The 27,185-nt window shown below is 42.9% G+C and overlaps 2 protein-coding genes across 6 annotated transcripts in view; one reads left to right on the top strand and one right to left on the bottom strand.

Moving 5' to 3' along the window:
- Positions 1-27,185, bottom strand: part of AMPH (amphiphysin) — a 145,414-nt gene that overhangs the window by 34,935 nt on the left and 83,294 nt on the right. For all 5 annotated transcript variants that reach the window (XM_065052015.1, XM_065052018.1, XM_065052016.1 and 2 more), the window contains exons 3-9: positions 16,412-16,466; positions 9,632-9,726; positions 6,954-7,049; positions 5,491-5,598; positions 5,059-5,144; positions 3,003-3,078; positions 2,030-2,112 (exon numbers count right to left, since the gene is read on the bottom strand). In XM_065052015.1, coding sequence (XP_064908087.1) covers positions 2,030-2,112; positions 3,003-3,078; positions 5,059-5,144; positions 5,491-5,598; positions 6,954-7,049; positions 9,632-9,726; positions 16,412-16,466 — 599 coding nt within the window. The remainder of the gene's footprint in view (positions 1-2,029; positions 2,113-3,002; positions 3,079-5,058; positions 5,145-5,490; positions 5,599-6,953; positions 7,050-9,631; positions 9,727-16,411; positions 16,467-27,185) is intronic.
- Positions 24,214-25,578, top strand: LOC135578839 (uncharacterized). The gene is made up of 2 exons (XM_065055217.1): positions 24,214-25,322; positions 25,422-25,578. Exon 1 carries the CDS (start codon positions 24,244-24,246, stop codon positions 25,150-25,152), a length of 909 nt encoding a protein of 302 aa, XP_064911289.1. The 5' UTR covers positions 24,214-24,243; the 3' UTR covers positions 25,153-25,322; positions 25,422-25,578.

The following is a 27,185-nucleotide window of genomic DNA, read 5'->3' as shown; positions in this document are numbered from 1 at the left end:
ATCTGATGAAGTCCTGAGGAAGGATCTGCCCTTCCCAATAAAGGACCTGGTGCAAACACTGAGACATATTCAGCTACCTAGAAATGCTGAAAGCTTACAACTCAGGGAAGCTATAAACTACAGCACTCAACAACCACAGTACTCAGTAAGAGAAGAGCAACTCCTGCGCATCCTCAGGGAGAAAAAGCGCTACCTGATTGAGGAGACCACACCATAAACATCTTCCTAATGCTAACACAAGAAAAATTTGTTCTTTGGAAAGGACAGATTTAGCTCACACTCACCACCTCTTTCTGTGGAAATATTAAAAAAAAAAAAAAAAAAAAAAGAAAAAATAAGCAGGTATTCAGAAATTTCTCTCCCAGGTACAATATTTGCCTTCAGGATATTCAGTAGCACACAAGTATTTAAGATGTTTCATTTATGCAGTTCTTTAAACGAAATACTAGATATTGTACTTGTCTTGTATCTATTTCTCATGCACCTAAAAAACAAAATCAGTTTTATCTTACAAAGGCCCACTGCTGAGTAGTCTTTTACAGCACCATAACTAATAATAGAAGTCAAAATCTATCCAGATTAACATACAAGGCTTTGTGAACAGTACAGCAAAATAGAGTAACATGGTAACCAAAAAAAGAATGTATTTTAAAAAATATTTTTAAATAAGTTAATAAGATCACACCGCATTAACCTATGTCTACTCAGTTGCAGCAATATTTTTTTTTCTCTCATTGATGGAATGAGTAGCTCAGTCTGAACGAGTATGTGCATGTTGCACATGGTCTAGAAGACACAGGTGGATAAAATATCTGTTTGTTACAAAATCTGCTTTACGTTTTCCAACATGATATTATTTTTCATTGCGTAAAAGTATTTCACAAATCCTTTATGGAAATATAGTCCAGCTTGTGCATCCATCCTAAAGGGGATAGAAGTGGTGATACATGAGCTATCAAGTCCAGAGGCAGTGTGTAAGTATATATGAGGACGGATTAACACTGAACTAATCCAAAACAAAAATTTTGGGCATGTTCTTAATAAAGTGAGTTCAATATTTCATTCTTTGTTCTTCTAAAGTGAGATCAAAACCAATGTAGAAATATGAGCCATATGTTTGTGGCAGATGTTACGTTGTTCAGTCAGTCCTTAGTGTTGCTAATCTGAGTCCAGCTTGAGGGCAAATTAGCCATAGCTATAACATTGTTCTGATTGCTTTTGATGAGCTGGAATTGGCTGGAAATTCAGGATTTGTGCATACACTCTGAATTTCATTGTGTTTTGATAAGTCTCACTGTTTCATAATTTCAAACCCTTCTGCCTACCACTATTACAGTACCAAGAGATCAAATTACGGCAGAAAGGCTACATTTATTGCAAGCAAAAATCAGAAATACTGCACTGGTATCCACTGACCTTAAGAAAGCACCATCTGATTTTAAACTTTTTATGCTTTTGTTTTTAATTTGAGACAAGATTTCTCTCTAAAGTCATTAAAAAGATGTTATTTTGTGACATTCTTTTTACTTCAGCTTTTCTGATGCACTCTCAGATCACATGTCTTGACTTTTCCCCATGAGCAGAAGAGATAAAAGCTAACTTACAAAGGCTGGGATTCTCATCTAATCATATGCCTTTAGGAGCTAAAACTACATCTAAGTATTTCAAGGCTTTAAAAAAAAAATCACGAGAGTTAGCAAAATTGCTGTAAACTAAGCACCTAAGAATAGAGCTATATATTTAAGTGGTACAAATTGGTGTAACAGTCTACAATGAATTGCAACAGATGAGAATCTGGCCTTTATTCTTTTTTCTGAAAGGAAAAATAAGTGGGTGATGAAGGAAATTTTGCACCTTTGCTCATATTGAGAAGAACTTCATCCAAGGGACTTTCATCTACCATCCTGAATGAACAGACCCAGTGACTGTTGTGCAGCAATAGTTACACATAGTGTAGGCGATTACTACATATGCTGAAACCCACAAAGGCTACTGCAAAGGAATTCATTAAAAAAAGCAGTAAATTCACCTTGGTGCCCCTTGAATGGTGAAGGCCTTGTCTGCGTGCTGATCTCCCAGCTTCGTCATCACTTCATATAGTTTGTGACATAGCTGAGAAAACAAAACACTTGCCTGAGTTCAAATGAAGCACATGATTAAAAGCACACGTGATAAATCTGGTCTGATAACTTGATAATATATAATCTGATAACTTTAAAATGTCATATAGATCCTTCCAAAAATACTCAGTGCCATGTATATCCAAAGCCAAAGTGGAATTCTACCAAAATGTATAGAATCAAAAAACAGTAGTTCTTAAAAAAACAAGCTGGTTTTCAGAGAACAAGTTTGTAAGTGTGACTGACTGCTGCCTGATCTCTGATGAAGGAAGTTGCCTAAAGTTTAAAGCAACATGGGTAGCCAAGAAGATTCATGTTTTCCCCTCAAAAACCTAATCCAACTTTAAGTGAGACTTCAGTCAAGCAAGTTTTTCAAACAATCTTGGTTCCTATTAGTAGGTTACTGTTACTAGATAGTACCACTTAGAAAGGTAGATTCAAAAGATCCTCACTGAAACTGTTCAATTTGTCTAACACTCACAGATATAGTTGCATTGCTGACAATGTATACAGCAGTCTTGAAGGGAATGCTTGACATGTTTTTCTTGTACTGATTGAAGCAATGAGATGCTTAGTAATTGGACATGGAAAAAATACTCAATGGAATATTATGCTAAAAGGAATGGAGAAGTTAGCAAAATAGAAATTTAATTCATTGCTACAATTGATAATGTACTGCAATCTAAAATGGTACTGGCTACCCTTCCCTTAAGGAGAGTACAAAAAGGCAAGTAGAATACAAAAGTTACACTGCAAATCTGTATCTAGGGCAGATTCTCATGTGTGCCACTGCTAGATTTATACTGCTGCATTACGAGACATTTGCTTGCTTTTATGCATATCACATAATCCATTATACATGAGATATACATTTTTACTCACTAAGGCTATTTCCTTGTGAAACTTGGCTTCGAGGCTGGATACATTTTTGAAGGTGTTCACATAGAAGCCAACTCGTCTACAGAGGATGGCACAAAGAAAGCAAAAAGAGAATAAAAGGCAGGGGTGGGAGGGCAACCAAGGCAAATTAAGTAATTTCTTTCCAGACTACAGGCAGCATTGTTGACTATTTTTCTCAGCAAAGCAAATAATTGCACTGAGTGTCAGGATTTCAGATTAGCTCCTTCATGATTATTTCTGTTTGTATTAAGAACCGCCACATTTCACACCGCACAGAACAAACCAAGATGAGACTACTCCACAGCAGGGGGCTTCAGCTTGTTCTAGAGAAGGGGAAGATTGGAAAATAATCAGCATGATTGTGGCAAAAGCACACAGAAGGCAAGTTGCACTGGGCACCCTGTGCACCACCAGACAGCAGGCAACCGTAGGTGGAAAGGGGAGAGGTACCACTTTGTCACTGCAAGCGCCCGTGTCGGAGATGCTATAGCATCACCAAGGTGATGCAGGTGCTTCTGGAGGCAGCTTTAAAGCATACAGCTCTGTATGGCCTGGGAGTGGGTGTCCCATGCTCAGCCCTCCTTAAAGAAATCAGCCCTGAAATACACACCTCTGTATCTAAGAGAAAATAATTTCTAATATAGACCAGACACTTTTGCACATGCAGTCAAAAATCTGCTTGACTGGGATGAATGATTACATACCACTTGTGCACTTTGAAAGCAGAAGGTGTTTTCTTAGATTTTGAATTATTCTTTTTCCTACTTAAAACTTTCTTGTGTAATTTTTCCAGAATTTATTAACAAAAATCAACTTTGGCATAAGAATCAGTCTGTAAAATGTCAACTTGATGGATTAGTTTCTTCCTGATGAATTGTTACATTATAACTAAAAAAAAAGAGGACTCTGAAAGCAATTGCTTTCTAAATCAGACCTATTGTTCAAATTAAATTCTGCCTTTCCCTCAGTGGGCAATACACATATTGAAATAAAAGGACTCTTTCTCTAAATCATTCATATGCAGTTTTACTTTTCGTAAGTCCATAAAACAAAAATCTTGAAGTGCTAAGAAGCTTTTCAACTGAAATAGGCAGAAACACAGCAGAAAAACCTTCTATTTAACAGAAGGCAGAGAAGACAAAAGGTAATTTGGTGACTCACAACACATTTCCACTCCAGACGGTCATTTGTTAAAGAACATAGTACACTAATGAGATGCTTATTTTTCTACTGCTTTTGTTCTCCCATTAAATTTTGTCCACATTTTCTATATAAACACAACTCATGATTAAACATCTCAAATGAATGATCTATGCCATCAAATGCTTTTACATTGCAGACATAGTCAGTGCAAAAGTAGGAAATGTGTATTCTGATGTAGCCATAGTCAGTAGTTGTTTCCCTCTTCTTCCACTGCTTCAGTAGTACCTTACAGAAACTTAGAAAAAACAATTGCCACAAAATCATTATACATTTGTAAGGTTCTTTGTTTCAGTATCTTCTATAGAAAAACGATCTGTAAGTAGACCCGTTGTAAATCTAGAAAAGCATGTGGCTGCTCTGTGTGCTTGCTTTCGACAGTGGGAAAAATGGATCCTTTTTTTAACAAGTGGCTTTTTTTTTTCTTTTTTTTTTTTTAAAAAGGATCAGGTATCTACCACCAAGGTGTCTGAGAAAGGTTATGAAAGCAGTGAATTGTAGTGAGGATCTGCTGTTCTGTGCTCTGACACAGTTCTTTTCCCATAAAATGGAGAATTTTTTGTACCTCAGAATGAAGATATGAGAACGAATCTTAAGTGCCAAGATACACTGGAAGAAATAAGCATAAATACACTTACAGTAAGTATAATACTGGATCATTTGCAGGCATTTTCCCCTTTATTATTTCAAAAAGATAATTGATGAGATCAAGGAGCTATCAAATCATTTTCAACCAGCTCATTAAAAAATCTCTGATTCCCTTTCCTTACTCCTCTTTTAGGCCTTACATTCCTCATTCCCCCTTTGGGCTTTCCAGACACTATCTGCCCAGGCTTACCGTGACCACAAAGATGGCAACTCTTCTTGTAAATCAGTGTTAAACTCTTCAAACACTTTCTGTGCTTTTTGAAATTCTTCTTCTGCCTAAAACAAAATTAAATTGAGTGACTTCTGCAATCCACATGACACAGCACAAGTGGTTTTTTTGTCCTTTTTTTTTTTTTTTGTGAGTCTTTTACAATTTTTATTAACAAAGAATGTGACTCAGTCCCACATGATACAGGCCAGCAAAGGACTTGCTGTCCCCTCAGTCTCATCAAGAGAGAAAGTCGGGGCTTGAATGGGACTCGTTCCTGAGAGAGGCTGAGTGTGCCCTCCACACGCACCCAAATACTCAATAGATATTATGTTTCGTGCTCTGTCTCTGCACAGAAACAAATGCCACCCAAGCTCCCTCAGTCTTCTGCCAGCATCCTTCTGACTGTGCTACCTTGGTAATTCTGCTTTCATCTTTTCTTTTTGAGCTCTGCAGGGCTTCTAGATGATGTCTTGCACTGTCGTAGTCCACTAGCTTCCTGCTTCGTTTTGCAATGCGAGTCTGTACAGGGGTACAAATAAAAGTCAGCACAAATAGCACTTTTTAAAAAGCTATTTTATCTATGTTGTAATTTAAGTTTTTGACATTTTTATTCTCCCTAATCTGCTGCTCATAGCTGAATTACTCTATCATACAGGAATATGGACATGGTAAAACAGACAAACTAATCACCTTATTTTAACTAGGGAATCTGTTTACAGATGGCTTGGAAGGGGTTTTTGTGGGTATAGGGCTTATGGGCCTTAGAAATGAGATATCAATATTATGCAAGCCTTGTCTGATTCTCCAGAATAAACGGACCTGTTAAACTCATGGTAATACCATCTTTTTCCCTTCTATACAGTGTGCAAATTTAATAAATAGTTAACGCATTTTTTTCCTGAGCTGGAAAAATGCTTAAAATATACTTCTCAGTAGAGTTGCTCTGACACACAACTAAGATAACCTGAGTTCAACATACAATAGGAATTCTAATTTATGTGCTATAATTCTTTTAAAATTAAAAAGTCCTTTGATACATATTGACTTTACAAAACCACATGTTATATGCAAATTCCACATTCTGAGAGAGCATAAGCGCTGTTTGTTTTACAAACACGTTTGAGAATGAACATCAGTAATGTTGGGATTTTTGAAATTATTTTTTCTTTTGTCCCTGATGTAATGACCGCGTGACACTGACTCAATTATAAACGATCACAAAGAATTTCCAGTTATGTCCATATAGTCACATTAAAATAGAAAAGTATCTACCTCTCATCTGTAATGATTCCTTCCCCACACATTTCATCTAGCAACAATCTCCCTGGACTGTACACCAGGCAGGCACCTGGGAGAAGCTAGAATCTGCATAATGGTCCCTCCTGATGTGTATCACAAAATCCTTTATAACTAATTAAAAGACAGGAACCATGGCTTAGTAAAAGAAAGATATTTAGATACCCACAGGTGCATCTAGCCAACAGCAGAAGGCCTGCTTTTCATGTTGTAATGTGCCTGGCATTTTAGCAGCTGACGAGCTTAATGTGTCCCTGTTGAAGCTGGTGAGAATTATCTCATACCAAATAGGAACAATAAAATAGGAGTAGGAAAAAAACATAGAAGTTTTATCTACGAAGGCTAATGTACTTTCAAGTACTACTGCATGAAAAATATTTTTGTTCACTTGGAAAAATCAGTGCAGTCTAATGTCAAGGATTAACTTACAGAACAACATTTTTCACACTGCAGAAGAGAATGAATTCTATCTCCACCCCCGCTTTTTTTTTTTCTTTGCTTGTAGCCTCATTTTCTATTTATTTTATGACTCAACAGAAATTTTACAAATTGTTCTTTATAGGAAATCATTACTGTACTTTGATATCAGGAAATTGTCCTAGATATGTATCCAAGGTCAACAACGACCCATCCACCAGTTTTTGATGGAAGTCTTCCCAAAGTTCATCACATTTCTGTAAAGAGAAAGATGCATTTAGTAGTTTAATTCCACTCCAAACCTATGTGAAATACAAATGTAATTGGTAAAGATTAATTCTCCTGAAGTTTAAAAATGTTCATTATGTCAAAAAATCAAATTGGACTTATAAGCCAAATAAAGAGGAACACCTTGACAGTGCAAGTTTTAGTTCAAAACAAAAGAAGATTTAGCTTAATAACTAGTTTGTGTTTTCATTTTTTCATATAGTAACTGCAATGTGAAAATAAGGATATCACAGAATCAAGGTCTTCCTCAGGGTTTCAAGTCCATGAGGATCAACAATCTGAGGCTGTCCTAGTTCTTATGCTTAAGTATATTCACTGATGAAGAACCTTCCTTACAGAGAAAAGAAGTACCACTAAAAATAGAGAGGTAAATAATTTTTTTTAAAAAATAAGCAGGTTTCCCATCAATTACATGGATTTGTAAGCTTAGTTTTCCTTGGTCATTTTTGAAATGAATGCCGTGGAGACCTACCCTAAGAAAGGTCTCCCTATCCCATACTTTTTGTGCCATTGAGGTGCATGTGATGAAATGGTCAATGCACAGACAAGAACTTCACCTCTCCACTGCTAGAGAACTGGGATGTCATATATGAAACATTATAACATCAGAAGGAAAAATAAACAAAATCCTCCCCCGAAGCTGCAGTGCTTTTCTCCAGTCCCCTTTGCAGCTCTGGGAGAGTTACCAATATACACCCCTTGTATTTTTCTGTTTTTTAAGAAGATATTAATGCAGTTGATGCGACAAGGACCTTGTGGGGAGCAGGATGAGATTCCTTGCCAGAAGCGAACCCTATTATGTAGAGACACAGTGCTTGAGGTCCCAGGTTCTCAACTGAACAATGCATTAGCACGTATTAAACATCCTGATCCCCTTTTCTTTGCACATTTCAAAAATCACAGAGAACTCCCTCCAGTGATGGCAGGGAAGCTAAGGCAGTGAATATTGCTCTGTAGGGCTGTTATCCTTGCAGCAAGTTCGGAAAATTATTCCCTAGTGTTTGTTTTACCCTAGGCTACTATAGGGGATATTATAAATGCTGTGTGATGCCAGCATTAAGTTCATTCATTTCCTACCCTAACAGAGTCCCTAATGAATTATTACAACCTATTAATCATGCTTGAAAGAAATACCTCATTTATTAACACAATATTTAATCACAGTGGTCTACAGAGCAGCACAGCATTAGATTATAGAAAGCAACCACCAGTCTTGTGCATTTGCCTTTATGTCTTGCTGATACACATTTTGAACAAATTAAAATAATGGAGGCTTTCTAAAAGCAAATGGCTCAAAAAAATTGCTGAAGAGTCCTCCAAGCCATCGTCTTTCCTGTCACACACAATAAGGTCATTTAGGTGGATCCCTTTTGGAGTGATCATTTCTATCCTGGACTGCACAAATATATCATTCTTCTTTAACTCCAGGTTGAGGGATGCATAAACCTACATTTGTGATTATATAGGGAAAAAATCAGGAGCAGAAATTTTGTAATGATGCCCACATGAGTCTCTTATTAAGAAGACACAACTAACATCTACCCCTACATCTAATAGAGATTAAGAGCCAACTTTTGGTCCTTTCATACACAATTACAAATTTCTTAGTGTAAAATCTAATAGCCTGCATATTCAAGGTGAGGTGCTACAGCAAGATGCAGCAGGAGATATTCCAGCTGTTTAACATAAAGCAATATAAATGGTATAGCAAATTAACTTACACGGTTTAGAAGCTGGGTGCTTTTAAAACCAGAAACACTTCATGCTTTCAGCAGCAAGGAAATGTAAAGGAAGGCAACCTCAGAGAAGAAAAGCAATCAGTATGCAGATTTGGGAAGACTGCTCTGTCTTCCAGTCTCTTGTTAATTATATTATCCAGGAGGCCTTGCACACTGGATGCCAGGTAGTTAAAAGCTGCAGTGATAACAGTTCACACTTCCTTGTCACCACCAGCACACTTGCTGACAGACTTCCAGAATTAAGGCTGTTTACTCTAAGCAGGCAATTCAGAGTTAAGCTCCTGCAATGTCCTCTAGAAAAGCCTATTTCTCTCTAATCACTGAAGGAACCCCAGAAAGGCTAAAATGAACAGTGCCCTGCAGCCTAATTTGGCCTTAAATTCCATATTCTTGCCAGAGAAAGGCAAGTGGCTGATCAGGTATCCTGCTTAGTGCCACTGGCTCAACAGTTGTTATACAGCACACAAGGATAAGCAGATTGATAATTTTCAACATTCAGTTGAACTGAGAATCCCGACTGTGAAACTGCATGTAAGATACCTTGTACAAACTTGACAATCAGCTGCTATCAGGACTGATTCTGCTAACAGTGACGCTGACCTCAGTGGGAGCTTACAGCAGCAAGCTCACAAAATAGACACTGCAAATGCGGTGTTTGGTCAGCAGGAGGTGCATTTCACGAAACAAATAATTTCTATGCTCAAAACAGGATTTAACGTGCAATTAAGAGAAATTTTAGATGTACACTTCTCAATAGCTCAGATAATCCATTTACAGCCAAAATACTTCTTTCCTGTATCTACTCATCTTACCTCTCCGATCATTTTCACATCTTCTCGTCCATACCAATCTGGCTCGTACACTTCATGAAGAGACTCTGTAAGCTTCTTTGAGGCATCTTGCATCCCTGTAATGCGACAGAAAGAGGGACATGTAACTACAAACTACATGAAACAGTTGCTAAATCTTTATTTTGACCCACATGTACCTACTCCATCATGTTTAGAGTATAATTTTCAAGAGCTGAAACAAAACCTCTGTGTTTACCCAGGTTAATGACAAGTGTCCATCACAGAAGGATTAACACATATTTATACGCAAGAGAAAGGTTTCTATCAGATTAAAGATTCCGCTTTCTATTCTGAACTAAACATATCTGAACCTGAATAACAACTCAAAGGGTAGTCTTCCCAACAAAAGACATTTAAGACCCAATTGAAAGACTGCCACTGAGAAGGCAATCAAATCTTTGCTTATCCTCAGCTCTTCCAGCAGTTTTCTGCCTTGTTTCTAGTGAGTACCAGGCCCACTCATGTAGAAGAAGAGGCATCTCCAGGGTGACATGGCTAAAGTGTCAGAGATTTATGGGAATTGCTGTCTGTGAAAATGGATTTAGGAGAAAAGCTAGAAGGTGTCTGTGCCAAACAAAAGCGTTCCCCAGAAGAGAGTAGGTCTCACATAGGCAGAACATATCTCAGAATTTCTCCATTTCCTTGTTTTCAAAGATATTTAAGCCTTGGGAGCTTTCATATGTAAAGTGAGAGTGGTTGAGCTTGTTATTTTTGTGCCCACAATAATGATGGTGACCTGAAGAGGTGTAAATAATGAAGCAGAGGACTGGCAAGAGCTGAGATGGTGCCTAGGGAAAAAAGATGCCTGCACTTGGGCCCTAATGGACCTGGTTTTATGAAGAATTATTATCTTGTATGCTCACCCAGCAGGTTTAGAAGTATGTGGAGCTCAGATCTTATTTACACTTGCAGCAGGGTGGTGTCTACAGAGAAGTGCGCTGAGTCAAACTGCATCAGTCACTTCTGGAGCTCTGGCTACCACAGGTGAAACAAGAACGGGGACTACTGATGGCTTCAACTATATCACAAGAAAGAGCCTAAACCTATCTCCATTGAGAGCAGTTTGACACTAGTGAATAAATTACAGCCCTCAGTGAAGACATCAGGGTTTGCCTTTCCATTTTAATGGAGCACAAATATATTATGTGTTGAATATGACTTTGAACCCAATGAAAAAAAAAAACCTCACCTAACATGCAAAGAGTCAGTTCAGAATCAGTAATTTTTAAATGATAACTTTATTTCAACTACTTTGCAAAATTTGAACACTGCCAATTTTTTTACCTAGCATTAACTTTTTTTTTTTAAAAAAAACATATTTTTTTCTCCAGCCAAAGTCTGTTTGTTGCAGCACATCTGTGCTGTCTTGAAAATATCTCTAGCGTGATCTTCAGATTTAACTGCTCAGTGACTGAATTTAGGAATAACATTGATATTTCTGTTTTCTGCACAAAGAAATGTTTAGGAGTGGAAGAGAATTAATTTGAAACTTGAATGTCTAGAATAGCAGACTTGACCTAGTCAGTAGCTATTCCACCATTCCAAAACACACTCTAGACACAGCAGGAAGATAAATGCAATAGTGCACACTTCCTAATATAAAAATGCTGGTCTATGAAATTAGAAGGATAGGAAGAAAAGATACTGAAAAAGCTGGAGGCAGATGGCTGTTCTCAGACTTTGGCTTCAAGAAGCAGAATGGTGCGGGAGAGGGGGAGAACAAGCACAAAGAAAACCCTGGTGTTCAGAGGGTACAAGTTTTCACCCTTAAATCAAAGGCTGTCAAAACAGAATATTTGATCTCTTCAGGTATTGTCTTGGGGTGCTTTTTAATGACAGAGCCCAGCTCAGAGAATTTGTACAACACAAGAACTTAAGATACACTTCTTCCTTTCCTCCTTCATGGTTAATGCTTAGGATGATGTACCACTAGCCAAGAAACGGTTCCTAACTGAAGGTTTTGTTTTGTTTTGTTTTGTTTTTTTTCCGAGAATATGCCAAGATTACAGTAAAATACAGACGATCTTTGTATATTTTTCCAGGTGGGACTAATTTAAAATCTTCAATGCCGCTACAAATTAATAAACTCAAGAGGTAAGGCAAAACCAGCCCTGTATCACGGTGCTTGAGAAGGCTGCTTCTGTCCACTCGGGATGAGCGCACAGACCAGGAAGGTCTGTGCATCCCTGCTCATGTCTGATCCTTTTGGATACCCGAACTTTTGCCTTTCTGCACACGGCTCACTAAACCCACCACCTCAGTCCCTGTGACATGCGGCCAGTACACTAATCCTTCCTATGGCCCAAGCTCAGCTTGCAAACAGACCAGGCTTGGCCAAAGCACTTCTTCCCATGCAGACTTTCTTTTTTAAGTACTACAGGACTCAGCTATTTATCTGCTTAAAAGAATAAGTAACAGATACTTAATATCCCGTGTTTGAGTCATATCAAAGTTGCATCAACTTTTGTATTTTTTTCAGTTCTGAGTATCTGATAATCCTTCATTCTGCCACTTTCCTATAAAAAACATCAATCAAATCCAGCTGAAGTGTGAGGCAAGTGGGCATTACAGTACTTGACTTCTTCGGTCAGGGGCTTCAGTCTGAAATTTCTACAGGACAAAATCACCCACTCCACTCCCCTCTTCCTTACTAGATGTACTGCAACACCCCAAATGAGTGCATAAGTCCGGTGGCTTCTCATTCTTTTTCATGCCTGTGGGCATAAACTTACAATGTCCAATGATTTTTTTTATTTGCTGGTTTTCACACAGAATTTTTTCTTATGCACTGATACCTTTTATGCATTATTCAGCACTGAAGTTAAGAGGATTAGTGTCAGCCATAGACCGCAGGCTGTGTCTCTCTGCTGTTTTTAACTGCTATCACTGAGAAAGATGAATTGTTTAAAGCAAATCATTAATGTACTAAGAAATGTGAGAAGAATTTTTACTGCTGATGAATAGTTAGAAAAGTGTATTTAACAGCAATTGTTTCATTTAGTACTGCTGCTTCTTGGTAATTGGGTCACTTATTTAATAACTACAAATGCCAAAATAATTGCATCGCTTAGGGAAAATGATGCTGAATAATCCAGTTACTGACGTCTGAGGATCCTGCATGAAATCAACTCTCTTTCCAGAGGAACAAGCCTCTGTCCCTGGAACCCCAAAGGACTCCTAGATGCCCCCATATGGTAGGGATTGTGGGGGTGATGGTGCAGACATTCTCATTAAGCACCCTAGAAACAGCAGAGGGTAGGTGACTCTTTGCCATCACAATTCCAATATACCCAAGCTCCCATGGAGACTGAGACTGGCCTGAGACCCCATAGGACCATATACAATAGGGTTTCCTCACTGCCCAGCAGGTAAATCTAGACTGAATCATGGAGAAATTCCATTTTCCTGATGAAGCGAGGCACCTTGGTCTGGCTCTTAATATTTAATTATTTGAGTGGGGAAAAGAGCTTAATGTGTGGTTCTCCAGTGAAATGACCTATCCTGCCACAAGGATTGTATCTGTTATTACTAGTTATCTATTAGAGCAGGGGTGTCAAACTCATTTTTACTGGGGACCACATCAGCCTCACGGGTCCCTTTGAAGGGCCGAATGTAAGTTTAGGACTGGATAAATGTAACTACTCCTATATTTATCCAGTCCTAAACTTACATTCAGCCCTTCAAAGGGAACCCATGAGGCTGATGTGGCCGCCAGTAAAAATGTGTTTAACACCCCCGCATTAGAGTTCCCACTGAAACAATTTAATAATTTCATAATTAATTACTAACTTTTACAGAAAAATGATGGATAGTTTATTGATTCTAAGAAATTACATGATTGATTTAAAGTCTTGTGTGTCTGGAGGATATACGCAGGTCTGTCTGCCACAGACTGACAAGTAGGCAGCAAAACTGCTTATAGATCTCCAAAATGTCCCCTTCCCTTCCTGTAAACTGGTTATTATTCCTCACGTTGTTAAGCCACCTGAAAAGCATGGTGCTTCTTTTTCATGTTTTAGGATTCCTTTTTTGCCTCTGCCACCTTGCCACCTGCATGCAAATCCAGGTCTGTATGTCTGATAGAGGATTTCTTTAACAACTGGTCCGTAAAACTGTTCAAGTCACCTACAGAACTCAAAAGCTTAAAAAAGTAAATCGTGAAGTAAAGAACCCAGATGCACGTTGCCAAGGAGATGGAAAGAGACAGAAGACTGAGGCATGAGACAACTATAGCAATGGGGGATAATGCACAGTCTCATAGGTACAAACACCCCCGATACACACCAGACACGGAACTATCATGCAGGTGAAATAAAACAGCACATAAAAGCCATTCAGAAGTTCAACAGCTTTATGACATGATTCCTCTGAGTCGTTGAGTAACAAGCAGTAAAGATCAAGATCCAGCTAAGACAAAGAAGCACCTCTGAGCAAGAGAAGGAGTCTGAATATGGCAAAAATTCTTTAATTTAAGAATGTGTGATATCAAATCTCAAACTGTGAAGTATATTAAAATCAAGGGATAGGGGGTCATAAAGAGGCTTGTTTGACCATTCCTAGCTTAAATCATGCTTGAATCTCATACTTCCAATTTGTAATATCCAGTCACTCAAAAGTCATGCAGCAGAATTAAACTTTTTACTTGACTTCACAACATACCAGCTTTATAAATTGTTTCAGTTAAACTTATCTATCTTGCCAATTTCTGAAACCCCTTAACATGAACTGCTTTTCTCACATCTGTAAGAGTACAAGAATATCAAGTGCATTATTTTCCAATATGATCGACCTTTTTCCTTGCAAAATGAGCCCCTGATGACAGCATGACTCCAAGGCTCAGATGTCCTATGTGCAAACATCCCACTCCCGTGCCTAAATTTGGGGGTTCCCATGCTTTTGTGCATAGCCATCCCAAAATGTTTTCATGATGGCAGTGTTTCAAGGAATAGCAACAAAGAGGTGGTAGCAGTTGCTGAATCTGCTTCTGCCATTCAAAATCTGGAAGGGTCTTTGCCACAGATGAGCTAGTCAGCTTTGGGGAAGCTGCAGCCAGAGCTGTGGTTTTGGACTCCTGCCTCGGGCTGTCCTCCATCCCACAGTGCAAAAGTCTACATGAAGGTGTGCCAACACGTGTGCCAGGAATGCCCCACTGGTGGCTTGTTGGCTTCAGAGAATAACATTTTTAAGGCTTTTGTGAGTTGCTTATGACTGGGTCTCAAGACATGAAGATACTGAGGTGTTAGCAAACACTTTTCATTCATTCGCAGTAAGAAAGTCGGTCCAAATTATTTTCAAATATGGACTTACGGGCTGCAACAGGAGAAAGATGCTGAGCAGAAATGGGTGGCTAAAAAGGCAAAAGTTGCCCAGTGAAACATTTCATGCCAAGTTAAAAACAAAACTCGGTGCAAGGAGTAGCCCACTAGATAGTAAACCACCAAAAGGACCACAAACGCACAAAGTTCTAGGAAAATAAGAGAATGAAAGAGAAAGAAAATGAAACACAGAAAGGGGGATTGTTGTCACCAACATGGAAGTCAAAGCAGCATGTAAACAGTCAACCTATGTGATAGAAAAGCCATCTGGACAACAAACAGCCTCATCATGTTGCTTCTGAGTATCCATCTAATAATGGGTATGGGGAAGGGATGACTGAAAAGTACGAATGTAAAATCAGCATCCAGTGCTGACTGATACAGAAATTTCCTCTAAGAACAGAAGACATTGTTCAAATCCCTACAAGGCAAAATACCTCTTGTCTGGTAGAGGATTTTCCTTGCTCAGCCCATCCAGCAAAGACACTTAAGCTACTGTTTTTCTTCTTGATTTACAGTTCCCATCAAAAAGTTTCCTTCCCTGCCTTTCAACAGCTGCTAATGCTTTATTATGACACAGTGATTTCCAGAGATGTTAATACTGGTTTGTAACATTTTCCCTAGTGGACTGAAATCAGGTTAAAAAAAATATACACATGCACATACATATATTATCTCAAGAAGGCTTTATTTTGTCTCTGTTAGTCACCAAATCTTTTTCCCTTCCCTTTAGCATCTGGCCTCCAACTCCTCCAAACAGTGGCAGCATGAGAAAGGGAACACTCTGTGTATGGTGCTAAGCTAAGTATGCTGGATTTACTGTAGGATTTAAATAGCTGTTAACTTAATCTCTGATATTTAAGCACTCACCTGTGAGCTTCTGCTACTTGGATTTTCAATGTAGTATCACAAAAGATCACATTTGATTTTTAAACTTCAAAGAATGGATTAAACAGGCAGAAATAGATGAGAAAACATGTAATTGTGGGGAGCATCGTTTTGGCGGGAGATCATCATCCAACTAGTAATACCTGGAAATGTTACAGTTGTGGAGGCCAAGCAATCCTTTGCTGTACATGGGATATTTCATGTTCTAGCATTTGCAAAGATGAGTAAGAAGATGCATAGATTTTGTGGATGCCCAAAATGCATGCAACGTGAGAATCTGGGCAGCAGTCCTGCACACAAAGGACAGTCAAGAATGAGCCCTGTATGCAAGACTGTACACACGAGTTGACAGTGAAGGTGCAGAATCCCTAGCAACAAGCTAAAGAGCCTGTGCCAGAGCCAAAGCAGAAATGTTGACTGCTAATGACAAAAGCAATATTACTTGTATTTGTCTCTGTATACTTTAAACAAGCCTACGTGTCTCAATTTTTCAAAGAAGTTTCATTTATGAAAACGTGATGTAAAACTTAAAAATCACCTTTTATGGCTGCTAAATATCCTCTCAGTTCTCTCTGGAGCCTGGAACCCTCTGCCTGGAAAAGAAAAAAAAAAGAGGCAAGAAAGTGAAAACACATTTCAGTTATGTTATTGAAAACACATTTCAGTTAAATTTTATGCTTTAAAACATGCATACAGTATGTCAAACTTAATAACAAAGAGCAATTTCAGGAGCTTTCTGATTAATAGTGCAAGCATGTACATTTCTGATTAAATGTTGCAAGCATGTACAGGTTCATACAGAAAAGGTGGACTGGCCAAGATGCTACGCATATTGTACTCTCTAGGATAAAATTTCTGGTTTTATTTTATCAGCCATCTGCACAGGGAAGAATTCCAGCCAAAGAAAGAAATGTATATTTTATGGCCAATGTCCTCATCTGAAACATGAAGAAGTATAATCACCTCCACTTGAAACCACCCAAATGAGGCCAGTTTAGACTTGCAGAAAAACCATGCTCTTACATAAATGGCTTAATATTTTTCCAAATGTTTTTCCAAGTATTTTATCATTTGTATTTTTTGCAAGCAAATAACTACTAAGAAACAATAGCATTGGTTATGTTGTTTAGTTTAGCTACTGCATCTTGCAGTCTCCATTGAAATCTCAACTGTTTCCTTGGCAAACACATCAAAATTATCTTTCTTTATCTGATACCCATAGCCTTCGAAAAACTCAAAATAGACAAAACTAAATGGGTTGCTTTATATTATCTCTGACTGTATCACAAGTTGGACTTCACAGCTCCTACAATTTGCAATAAAATCTGTGCTACACTACAGCACATGCTTTATAGCTAAAACGCTGTTGTTCAAGACACCTTCAATAGTCTGAAGATTTTGGAAACTCTCCATGTTTATTGGTTCCCAATATTCTTCAAATGATTTAAGCAGTTGGAAATCATATGGATATCAACTTGCAGTCACATTTTCTCACATACAGCTACACCATTTGGAAAAATCAGCTGCAAAATATGACTGACTGTTTTGGAGTTGTTCTCATATTTTTCTGTGCGAAAGTTAGACCCCAAAAGGCTGCATGTGTGAATACTTTAGGAGGCAGTCTCCAGCTGTTGTAATGCCACTTAAGTCAAAGGACATCTGATGTCAGTAAAAGATTTGCCATCAGTGGTAGCGATGTTCACAGCATTCAGATACAGGATCCTCAGAAATTTAGGTTGAAAGGGACCATGTGGAGCTTAGAATCCATCTAATGTGCAGCCACATTAAATTCAAAAGGTGTTTCTCAAAAAATACTTGCCTCACCAGTACACATACTGCAATATGCAGATCACATCAATCAAACTCACTTGCCTCTCCCAGCTCCCTGCAGGGAACTGCAGGACTTTAGAACTGGATCAAATTGCAATGTGCCATAAGAAGAGAACAACTGCTTCAAGGTCCTGTAAATATTAAAGAATTTAGAAGGTGGATAGACTGAATTCACTTTATGGATTCAACGAACAGAAGGTTGCTTCTGCACTAAAGTGATCTGAAGTAAAACTTCTTTTTGAACCTAAATCCATTAATCAACCAAATTCTGAGCACAGGAGAACACCAACCAGGGTAATACCTGAGAAGTTGCTGAGTAACAGCAAGAGCACAGCAGCACTCAAACCACCAATCTGTCTCTGAGTTGGGACCATATTTGATGCTCCAAGAAAACGCAAATCCTTCCCTTCATTGCAACACAACAGAAAGTTCTGAAAGTACTGGTAGCTTGATGTTGTGTCCCTTAAGAAAGTATACTCGTACACCACCCTAATGCATCACAACAACACATTTTGTCATCCTACATAACATGGTAGCATCCTAACACGCTTCAGAAGCTTTTTTCTACTTCTTTCTGTGCTAGAATGGGAGGTAAAGAGACAACAGAAGTTGTCAACTCTACACTGAGCTAGGCATGAAGTGAACAACACTGCCACAGCCAAAAGGAGACTGAATCCAAGAGCAGAATTTCTCGCTCTAAGATCTGAAGAGGAGTTTTGGCAAACACTCAGCAGAAAGAGAAGGGAAGCTTCCCTTTTATGTGTGCCAGTTTCCTCCTGGGAGGTTCTCTTGTACACTGAGAAGCCACATGAAGGTATAGAAATTTTCTTTCCAATTCCTGTCTTCTTTGGCCTGAGTGCTCATACAGCCGATTAGCTTGTGGTGAAAATGGGAAGTAGATACTGACAGCAATTCAATTCTTCACTGAGACACAGCTGTACAGGTGCCCATACAATATCCATTTTTAGTTATTGAAGAATTTCTGATGTTTCAGAAGCAGCAAACTGCAGCTGGAAGGCTCAGAACCCTGTTAGCTGTCTTGACATCCAGGAAAAAGGCCTATATTTACTCATATATGTACCATTTTGTCACTAACTAGCACACAATGAGTGGCATGTCACGGGCACACATTGCTCAAATGCCATGTCCATAACTGTACTGCTGTGTTGTTTTACAATGGGTACCATAAACCACTATGAGATCCATTGTGGCTGGTCAGTGTTGTGAGCCATCAGCAGCTGCTGGTCAGGAAAACGGAGAAGAAAATGCCAAAGCAGTAAAGTATGATGCAAATATTTTGCCATATGTGCTGTTATGAATTCTGACAATTCGAAAGAACAATTTTAGCAAGAAGCTCCCTCAGTCTAGGTTATTAACAGGTCACAAGCTGCTGAAATATCTAAGCAGTGTAGAGCCATATGACTTTTCCCTCATGAGCAAATGTTGTGTGCCACCTGACATTAAAGCACCCATGGGCAAGGGCCAGCTTCCATTGAATTTGAGATCAACTCTCTCCATTTGGCAACAGAATTAGACCTTCCTATAAAATATCAGAAATAACAATTTGTATCAGAAGTCCTCAGCCCTGTGAGTTCTGCAAAACATGCCTCTGGTCAACACATTTTGCTACAGTAAACTCATTATTAGTGAAGGTAGATACGCTTTTATAATCTAACAGATTAATTAATATTCACAGGACGAAAATACCACATTGCTTACCACATTGCTGGCTCCACACACCGTGCAAACCACAATGTGGTGGTTTTAAAATGCACTGTTTCAAAAACTGTCAAATATTTAGTATTTCCCCTTCTTGATGCCTCCTGATGTACTTTTTCTCCTTTCTGGTCTATCACATGAAAGCACCTGGTGGCTCTGAAACCACTGCTCCAAGTCTTTTCATTAAGGCCATAAATTTTGTTAATTTGAGATGCAGCTTCTTGAAGGAGAATGAAAAGTAGGTGTCATTTTTCAGATGTTGTGCTCCTCTGTAATGAGATTTCCCAAGACAGCACTGATGCTTCCTTTATTGTTTCATAATTTCTTTTATTTGTTTTACATGAGGCAGCAAAATGAGTCAGAGTTTCATAATATGCAAGAAAACTCCAGAGAGAAATCTCAGTAGCATCTTAATAGCAAACTTCTTACAACCAGGTTGCTTGATAACAGCAGGTATGTTCTCATTGGACTTGAGCACCAGAAATCAGTGCTCTTAGCTCACCTTGTCAAACTCAACATACAAATTACCAAAAAATCTGTCAGGCAATCTTGTTAAACTGCACAAAGGAGCAAGGGAGGCATGCTAACCACCTGAAACAACATCCCTCATTAGGAATCGACAGAAGCCTTCACAGCCATGTCCCAAACAAACACTTGTTACTCTGAACACTGTAGCACACAGTCAGTGTCGCTGTCAGATGCCCTTTTCTACTCTCAGGTTTTACTGCGTGGTCAGCACTACATAGCTGGTAAAGACGTGCACACAGCGAGATAAGGAAGCTCAATGTTTCAGGATCTTGTCATCTACAGCCACAGGTCTTACACAGCTTTACAGCAGCATTAGGCCTTTTCAGTACTACTGATGCTTATGTATGTTTAGTTTTGGTTTTCTTTTCAAAGAATACTATTTAATCATATGTTAGCACTAGAATTAAGACAAAGGGAGCCACAGCACTGCTGGCCACAAGACTGACGAGACCTGCAAAACCTTAAGTGGCTAAAACCATAAAAACCATGGTCTGTGTCTTATCAGCTTTTGCTTAGACACATTAGAAAAATCATTGCTTCCACTCAGGAATTAAAGGCCACCTTGCCTCCACAAAAGCTGGAATTGGATGACTTATTTGCCAGGCATCATTTATTCACAGCTTTCCAGGCAGAAGAGTTTGATTTTTCTATCATGTCACATACAGGATGTAAACACAATACATCTTTACAAGAAAGGTCAGCACTGCATGTGCTTGATAGCAAAAACAAATAAATCACTTCACTTTAGCGAAGTCAAGAGCATTGTCAATACTGAACCTGCAGCACTGGTTAATTAACAACCTGCCTCACAGAAATGCAAACCAGATTATTATTAATGCAGTTTTACGCCTAATACTGGAATTTTGACATTCCATTGCTAAGACATCAGGAAAACAACTCAAAGGAAAGCATTTTCTGTATCGCCTGGAAGACATCATTTATTGTAATGTGCAGATATCAGCTGCAATGTAAAGCAGCACCGTCCCTCTGTTCACAAACACTTAAGGTAGTATTTACTGGCAGGTCCTTCAGGGAACTCAGATATATGAATGCAAAGGACTATTGCATTAAGTGAAGCTTAACAAAATCATTCAACTCCAGATTAAGGCACCTATCACTGTCTACATGAGTTGGGTGCCTCCCCTCATCTTAGATCTCTTCATTGCAACTTGTAGAGTCAGGATGGCAATTCAGAAAATCCTACAGTCAAAACCATTCACTCAGCATAGCTGTCTAGTGCCATTTGTGATACATCCACAAATGGCAAACTCAACTGGTCCTAAGGAACCTGCCAGCTTTGTTCAACAGCATTTGGAAGCCAGGGAGGACACACTAGGGTCTCTCAAGAAGCAACAGATGCCAACATTTAGACAACTGACTCACAACCTGCACAGCAGCTGTTGAGCTCAGTTGGTGGGGCTGTATGAAGAGCTACAAGTGACCCCAGCGTAGGTCATGCCCTCACTGATGGGCGTTGTCCTGCAGGGTCTGGGCCAGGCAGGCAAAGGCAGGGGATGGTAAGAGGCTTCATTGACACCCCTCGAACTAGCAAGGGTTTGATCCAGGGCCAGGGGCTGTCTAGGAGATCTAGATGTGAGCAACAGGTCCTCTAGGCATGGGGACCAGCCTGTGCTGGCTTAGGCAGGCTGTCACAGGCACCCAGCCTGTGACAAAGCTTAGGGAGGGACTGCATGCCCAGGGCTAAGCTAAAATGGGAAAACCTAAGCCCATGTGCGTGGTTAGGGGTCCCAGACACGGCTGTTCAAAGCCATTAAGACCCACAGATGCCCTGAGGCAACTTATAGATTTCCGTCTTGACCCTCCAGACCACAATGCACAGTTCAGCACTAGCATCTGGGAAGCCCCAACTCAAACACAGAAACCTACATTCAGGTGTCATGATCTGGAACTCGATCACTCCCCAAGGGCAGGGTTCAACTGCCAAAACACTTGCGTCTGCGGCTGCTGGAGATGCCATGGGGTGCTGCTCAAGAGGACCACAGAGCCAGCAGGTATGTGGCATGACTGCAGCCAAAGCCATGTGCCCCTGTCTGTGGCAACAGCTGGGGGCCAGCTGGGACACCATGAGGTACTTCTGATGCCTACATGTAGGTGGTGAATCTCATCTTGGGTATCCTAACTCACTAATTAATTTTAAGAAGTCAGTGGCACATCTCATACAAGAAGAGCACTGCAATAAAAGTTAATTGTCTTACAGAAGAACTTTAAGACAATGACATGCCACAGCTGACAGGCAGATAAGCATGCTTGTGTGAAATGAAGATCTGGCCAAAATAAACCTTTTCAGGACCCCGACAATTACAACAGCTCTTACTGCAAGGCAAACATTAAGTAAAGCAGTCCATAGAACCAGGTTTGGCTAGCAACCTACAACAACAGCACTTGACATTTTGCTTTATACTGACAACGCACCATGGGCAGCTGCTCTTGTAGTAGCAACTGCTATATCTTTGTGTGTACACACATGATACATAATGTAAATGGTATTTTAAATGTAGTCTGCAAAATCAGTCTTACAGCTACATTTGGAAAAATAATGAGAGGTCAATATACATAGACATGAAATAGAATATTGCTCTCTTACAAAAATGAAGAAAACATTGTGAGCCATTAAAATACACTTGCGGATAAGTGAATTGCTACGTCCTACCAAACAAAGAAAGTAGAAAGACATTTTTAGTTCTGATTCGAGTGTATTAGTTCTATTGAAAAGACAAAAAAGGAGAAAACTGAACCTAAACAAAAAAACTGTTTCATGATGGTGTGAAGGAACAGGAGGAAGCAAGGCTCTCATTCAAGTCACATCTACACAGCTGTGGAAAACCTTCCAGAAAATTCGGTAAGGTGGAGCTGTGAGCTCCACTCTCTCCCCCTTCTCCTCAGGGGCCAATATCCCTACAGCCCCGCTGGACGGCCCCAGCTCCAGAGCAGCGGTGACACCACAGAACAGGTGACATCACCCAGGCTCCCAATGCCTCTCTGATGTCACTGTGCATTGCCATGACGACCCCACGCTGTCCCCATGGCCATCTGGCATCTGACAGTCAACCTGTCTAGCCAGGTTTCCCAGTGCTCTCCAGTCCGTCACTGTGAGAAGCAGCAGACCAAGCCAACCTCATCCAACCTCGTCCCCATCGATCCTCATCTGTCCTCATCCGTCCTCCTGGTCCATCCTCCTCCTCCTCGTCTGTCCTTGTTGTCCGTCCTCCTGGTCCATCCTCCTCCTCCTCATCCGTTCTCCTCATCATTGTCTGTCCTCCTCCTCCTCGTCATCCATCCTTGTCCACCCTCATCCAGTTTGACTGCCGTGGCTGAGACAGGTGACTGATCAGGACCTGAAACCTGGGGTGGTTTCAGAGCTTCCCTGCCACAGTGTAGCGCCAATGATGGGCTCCATTGGGTGTGATGGGAGATTCATCACCGGGCTGGAAGCACTTTGGACACCAGGACAAATTCTGTCAGGCTGCTCTTTATGAGAAGCCAGAACCCCAGAGGTGCCAATTCTTGCCCTGTCCCCACCACTTGCAGGAAAAGCAGCATGTGGGGTGCACAGGGCAAATGACCATGTGGGTCTGAGGCAAACATGGGCCAATTAGCCACTAGGTACTCCTCCTGATGAAAAAAAAATCAGGACAGAAAAGCCATAGGTGATGAAAAAGCAACACCTTTCCTTCTTTGCCCTTTTCACTTCAACTAATTGGGTGAGGAAATCCACCCACACACAAAAAAAAAAAAGCAGCTCACAGGTGGGATGGGAAATTGTGGGGACAGGAGACCTTCAGGATGGGAAACTGGGAAACCATCATGGGGCTGAGAATTCATTACTGGGAAACCATCGTCAGGAGGGGAAACCACCATTTAGCGCTGGCCAGGCCAGGCCAGGCCATCACCAGTAGGATGGGAAATCACTGAGATGGGAAGTTGTAGTATGAAAACTAAACCCCTCACATTGCTGTGCTTCCCCCAACAGAGAGGATCCTTCTCCAGCCAATGGCATCGCAGGCACCAGCCATGAGCTTCGCCAGCCCCACCATGGCACCGCTGGTCCCTGCCTCTGTCTCAGGGCTGATGGCATCCTCTCAGCCTGCCCAGTTCCACCCTGTCACACCCCAGATGGGACAGGGCGGTCTCTGGCAGCAGGTGCCGGGGGCCCTGGGGCAGCTGCTGCAGCTCCCGCAAGGGGTGCAGATGTCCCAGGGGGTTCAGCCAGCCCATCTCTCCCAACCTGTGCAGCCAGTTGAGTTCCCCCAAGGGGTGCAGCTGGTCCAGGGGATGCGGCACGTTCAGCTCCCCCAAGGCCTGCTGTTCCAAGAGGGAGTGCAGCTGGTGCACCTGCCCCAGGGGGTGCAGCTTTTCCATGAGGTGCAGCCAGTCCAGCTCCCCCAAGGGGTGCAGCAGGTCCCGCTGGCCCAAGGGGTCCAGGTGCTCCCTGTCCCTGCTGCTTTTGCCCCATCTAACACCTGGGGACAGCAGCTGATGATGGGGACACTGGTGCCACACCAGCCCGTGGCACTAGGGCCGGGGACCGTGGTCCAGGGGCAGCCCCTGTACCCCACGGGCTCCTGCCACCTGCCCGTCCCTGCCTGCCCCAGCCACCCACCACGCCGTGGCCATGTGGCTCAGCGGGTGCAGGGTCCCCCTGTGCCCCACACCCAGCCTGGCAGTGCCCAGAAGCCAGCACAGGCCTCCGGCAAGGACAGGGTGGCCAGGGAGCTTGGCGTTCCCACTGCCAGCCCCCACCAGCCTGCCCTGGCTGCACCTGCCAGCACAACCATGGGGAAGCCTACAGGTGAGTGCTGGGGGCAGCAGAGCCCGCGGGCGGGTGGCCAAGCTGAGGACAGCTGCATCACCTGCCTTGGGGTGGCTCCGTTTGCTTTGTCAGCAGCAGTGGCCACCCAGGCAGCCCTGGAGAGTCCGGGGGATCAGCCCCAGCAGGAACCAGCCACCTGCGCAGAGGCCAGTCTGGAGCCGGCACAGGACATTGTGGCCGTTGCCATGTCCGCTGCGTTTGACACCACGGATTGCGGGAACAGTGTGCCCGATGTCTCCGACAGCCCCGGCTTGGCGGCCTTCCTCAGTGAGCTCCCCGACCTCTCTGAGTACGTGGCAGAGGCGGCTGCGCAAAGCAGTGAGAGCAATGGGGTTGAGGGACAGCGAGGACACCATCCCCGATGTCCCTGACACCACAAACCCACCACCTGCCTCAACAAGCTCCCCAATCTCTCTGAGTACAGGGCAGAGGACACCAGCCACAGAGAGCAAGTGGCGGTGGCGGGGCTGGAAGATGGCGATGTCACTGGCCAGATCCCCAAGTCTCCCACCTTCCTCAGCCAGCTCCTGGACCTCTCCGAGTATGTGGCCAAGGGTGGCTGCCCAAAGGACTGAGTGGTGGCCGTGGGGGTGGGAGACAGCAAGGACACCGTCCCTGACAGCCTTTATTTCCCCAACAGCCTCAGGGAGCTCGATGGGTTCTGGGAGTACGCGGCTGAGAGCACCCAGGACCAGGTGGCACCTGCACCGCTTGGGGACAGCGAGGACAGTGGCCTTACCACCGATGGCCCAGGCATGACCACTGAGGTGCTCAATGAGCTCCCTGACTTGGCCAAGTATGTTGCAGAGGGCAGCTGGCCCATGGAGCCAATGGAGTCGGGGGGAGGGACTGAGGGATGGTGAGGACACCATCCCCGATGTCCTCCACATACCACATTTGACCACCTCCCTCAACAAGCTCCCCTACCTCTTGGTGTACAGGGCAGAGGGCGGCTGCACAGAGGAGCAGGTGGCAGTGGAGATGCTCCTCAAAAGCTACACCACCTTCCCCAATGGCCATGACAGCCTGGCCAGCAGCATCCCTGCCACTGAAGTCCCTCACTTCTGGGAGTACGGGCCGGAGGCCGACTGCCCTGAAGACCACCTGGCAGCTGCCACGCTGGGGGACACCGACCCCTTCTCGGGGGTGGCAGCAGCTTCCCCCTCACTAGCTCCTCAGGAGATGCAGGGCACTGGGGCAACAGACATGGCCCCCTGGCTGCAGATGAGCCCCATGGAGACACCTGAGCAGAGCTCTCCAGAGAATTCCAAGGAGCCTTCAGAGGACTGTCACCTGGCCAGTCCCTGGAGGGACCCCCTGACGGACCCTCTGGAGAGGCCTCTGCTCAGCCCTCTGGCCAGCCCACCGCCTGCCCACCAGCCTCACTGGCCCTCCATGGCCCAACTCATGGAGGAGACGCGGCGCAGGCAGCTCCGGGTGCTGCTCACCCGCTTGCCCCTACCACCGGGCACCATGTCCTGCCGGGTGCTGTCAGGACCGGGAGCTGCAAGGGACATCAATACCAAGCGCCCCATGCCAGCCACAGCTCCCGAGGGCCATGACACCTCTCTGCACTACAACATCCCACCAAAGCGGAGAAGATGACCAGGTGGACCAACCAACATGGGAGACTCTGCCCACCACAACAACAGCGCTGGCCCCAGGCCTGCCAAGCACCAATTCTAACACCTTCACCCGGCGACCCTGCTGGCCCCAACCCTGGAGAAGAAGCAACAATCCTGCCCAGCACCTCGCGCTTACCTAGAGGAACCACCGTCATCTCCCAGCCGGGAACCAACAGCCCTGGGACTGTCACCTCTACCCCATCCTGCTGCTGACAGCCCCACCACCGACATCCCCACCACCTGCTGGAACGGGCGTCCCCACCCATGGATGAGGACGCACCCACGGGGGGACACACTGACTGAACACCGCGGGATCCAATTCCCAGCAGCCAAGCTGGCTGTGGCTGCGCCCATGGCGGCAAACCCACCACAGGGGCTGTGGCAGCAGCTGCCCGGGCCCCTCAGCTGCCGTACCTCCCACCGACTCCCCGCCATCCCTCGGGCACCGGGGCCTCACGGCTGCACCCACCGCACTGAGGAGTAGGAGGACTCGGTGCCCATCACACTGCTCCAGCAGCAGTGCCTGAAGAAAGTGGCCCAGCAGGAGCGGGACCAGAGGCAGAGTCCTGCACCCACCCTCTCCAGCCCCAGCCCCTCCCAGATCCCATTTTCTTGCTTCATTAAACCACTTGGGTGTTGGCTTTGCAGCACCTCTGCCTGTGGTCATTTCTGCGGTGGGAGGGGGTGAACACAGCACCTGCCCACACTGAGTGTGGCTGGCTGGGAACGGACGCGGAGAGAGCATGGGGACAGGACATTGTTCCAGGGAATGGTCACCC

The sequence above is a fragment of the Columba livia genome, chromosome 2 (genome assembly GCF_036013475.1).
Source record: "Columba livia isolate bColLiv1 breed racing homer chromosome 2, bColLiv1.pat.W.v2, whole genome shotgun sequence".
Classification (NCBI taxonomy): domain Eukaryota; kingdom Metazoa; phylum Chordata; class Aves; order Columbiformes; family Columbidae; genus Columba; species Columba livia.
The sequence above is the reverse complement of the archived record's forward strand: the minus strand, read 5'-3'. Positions and strand labels throughout refer to the sequence as shown.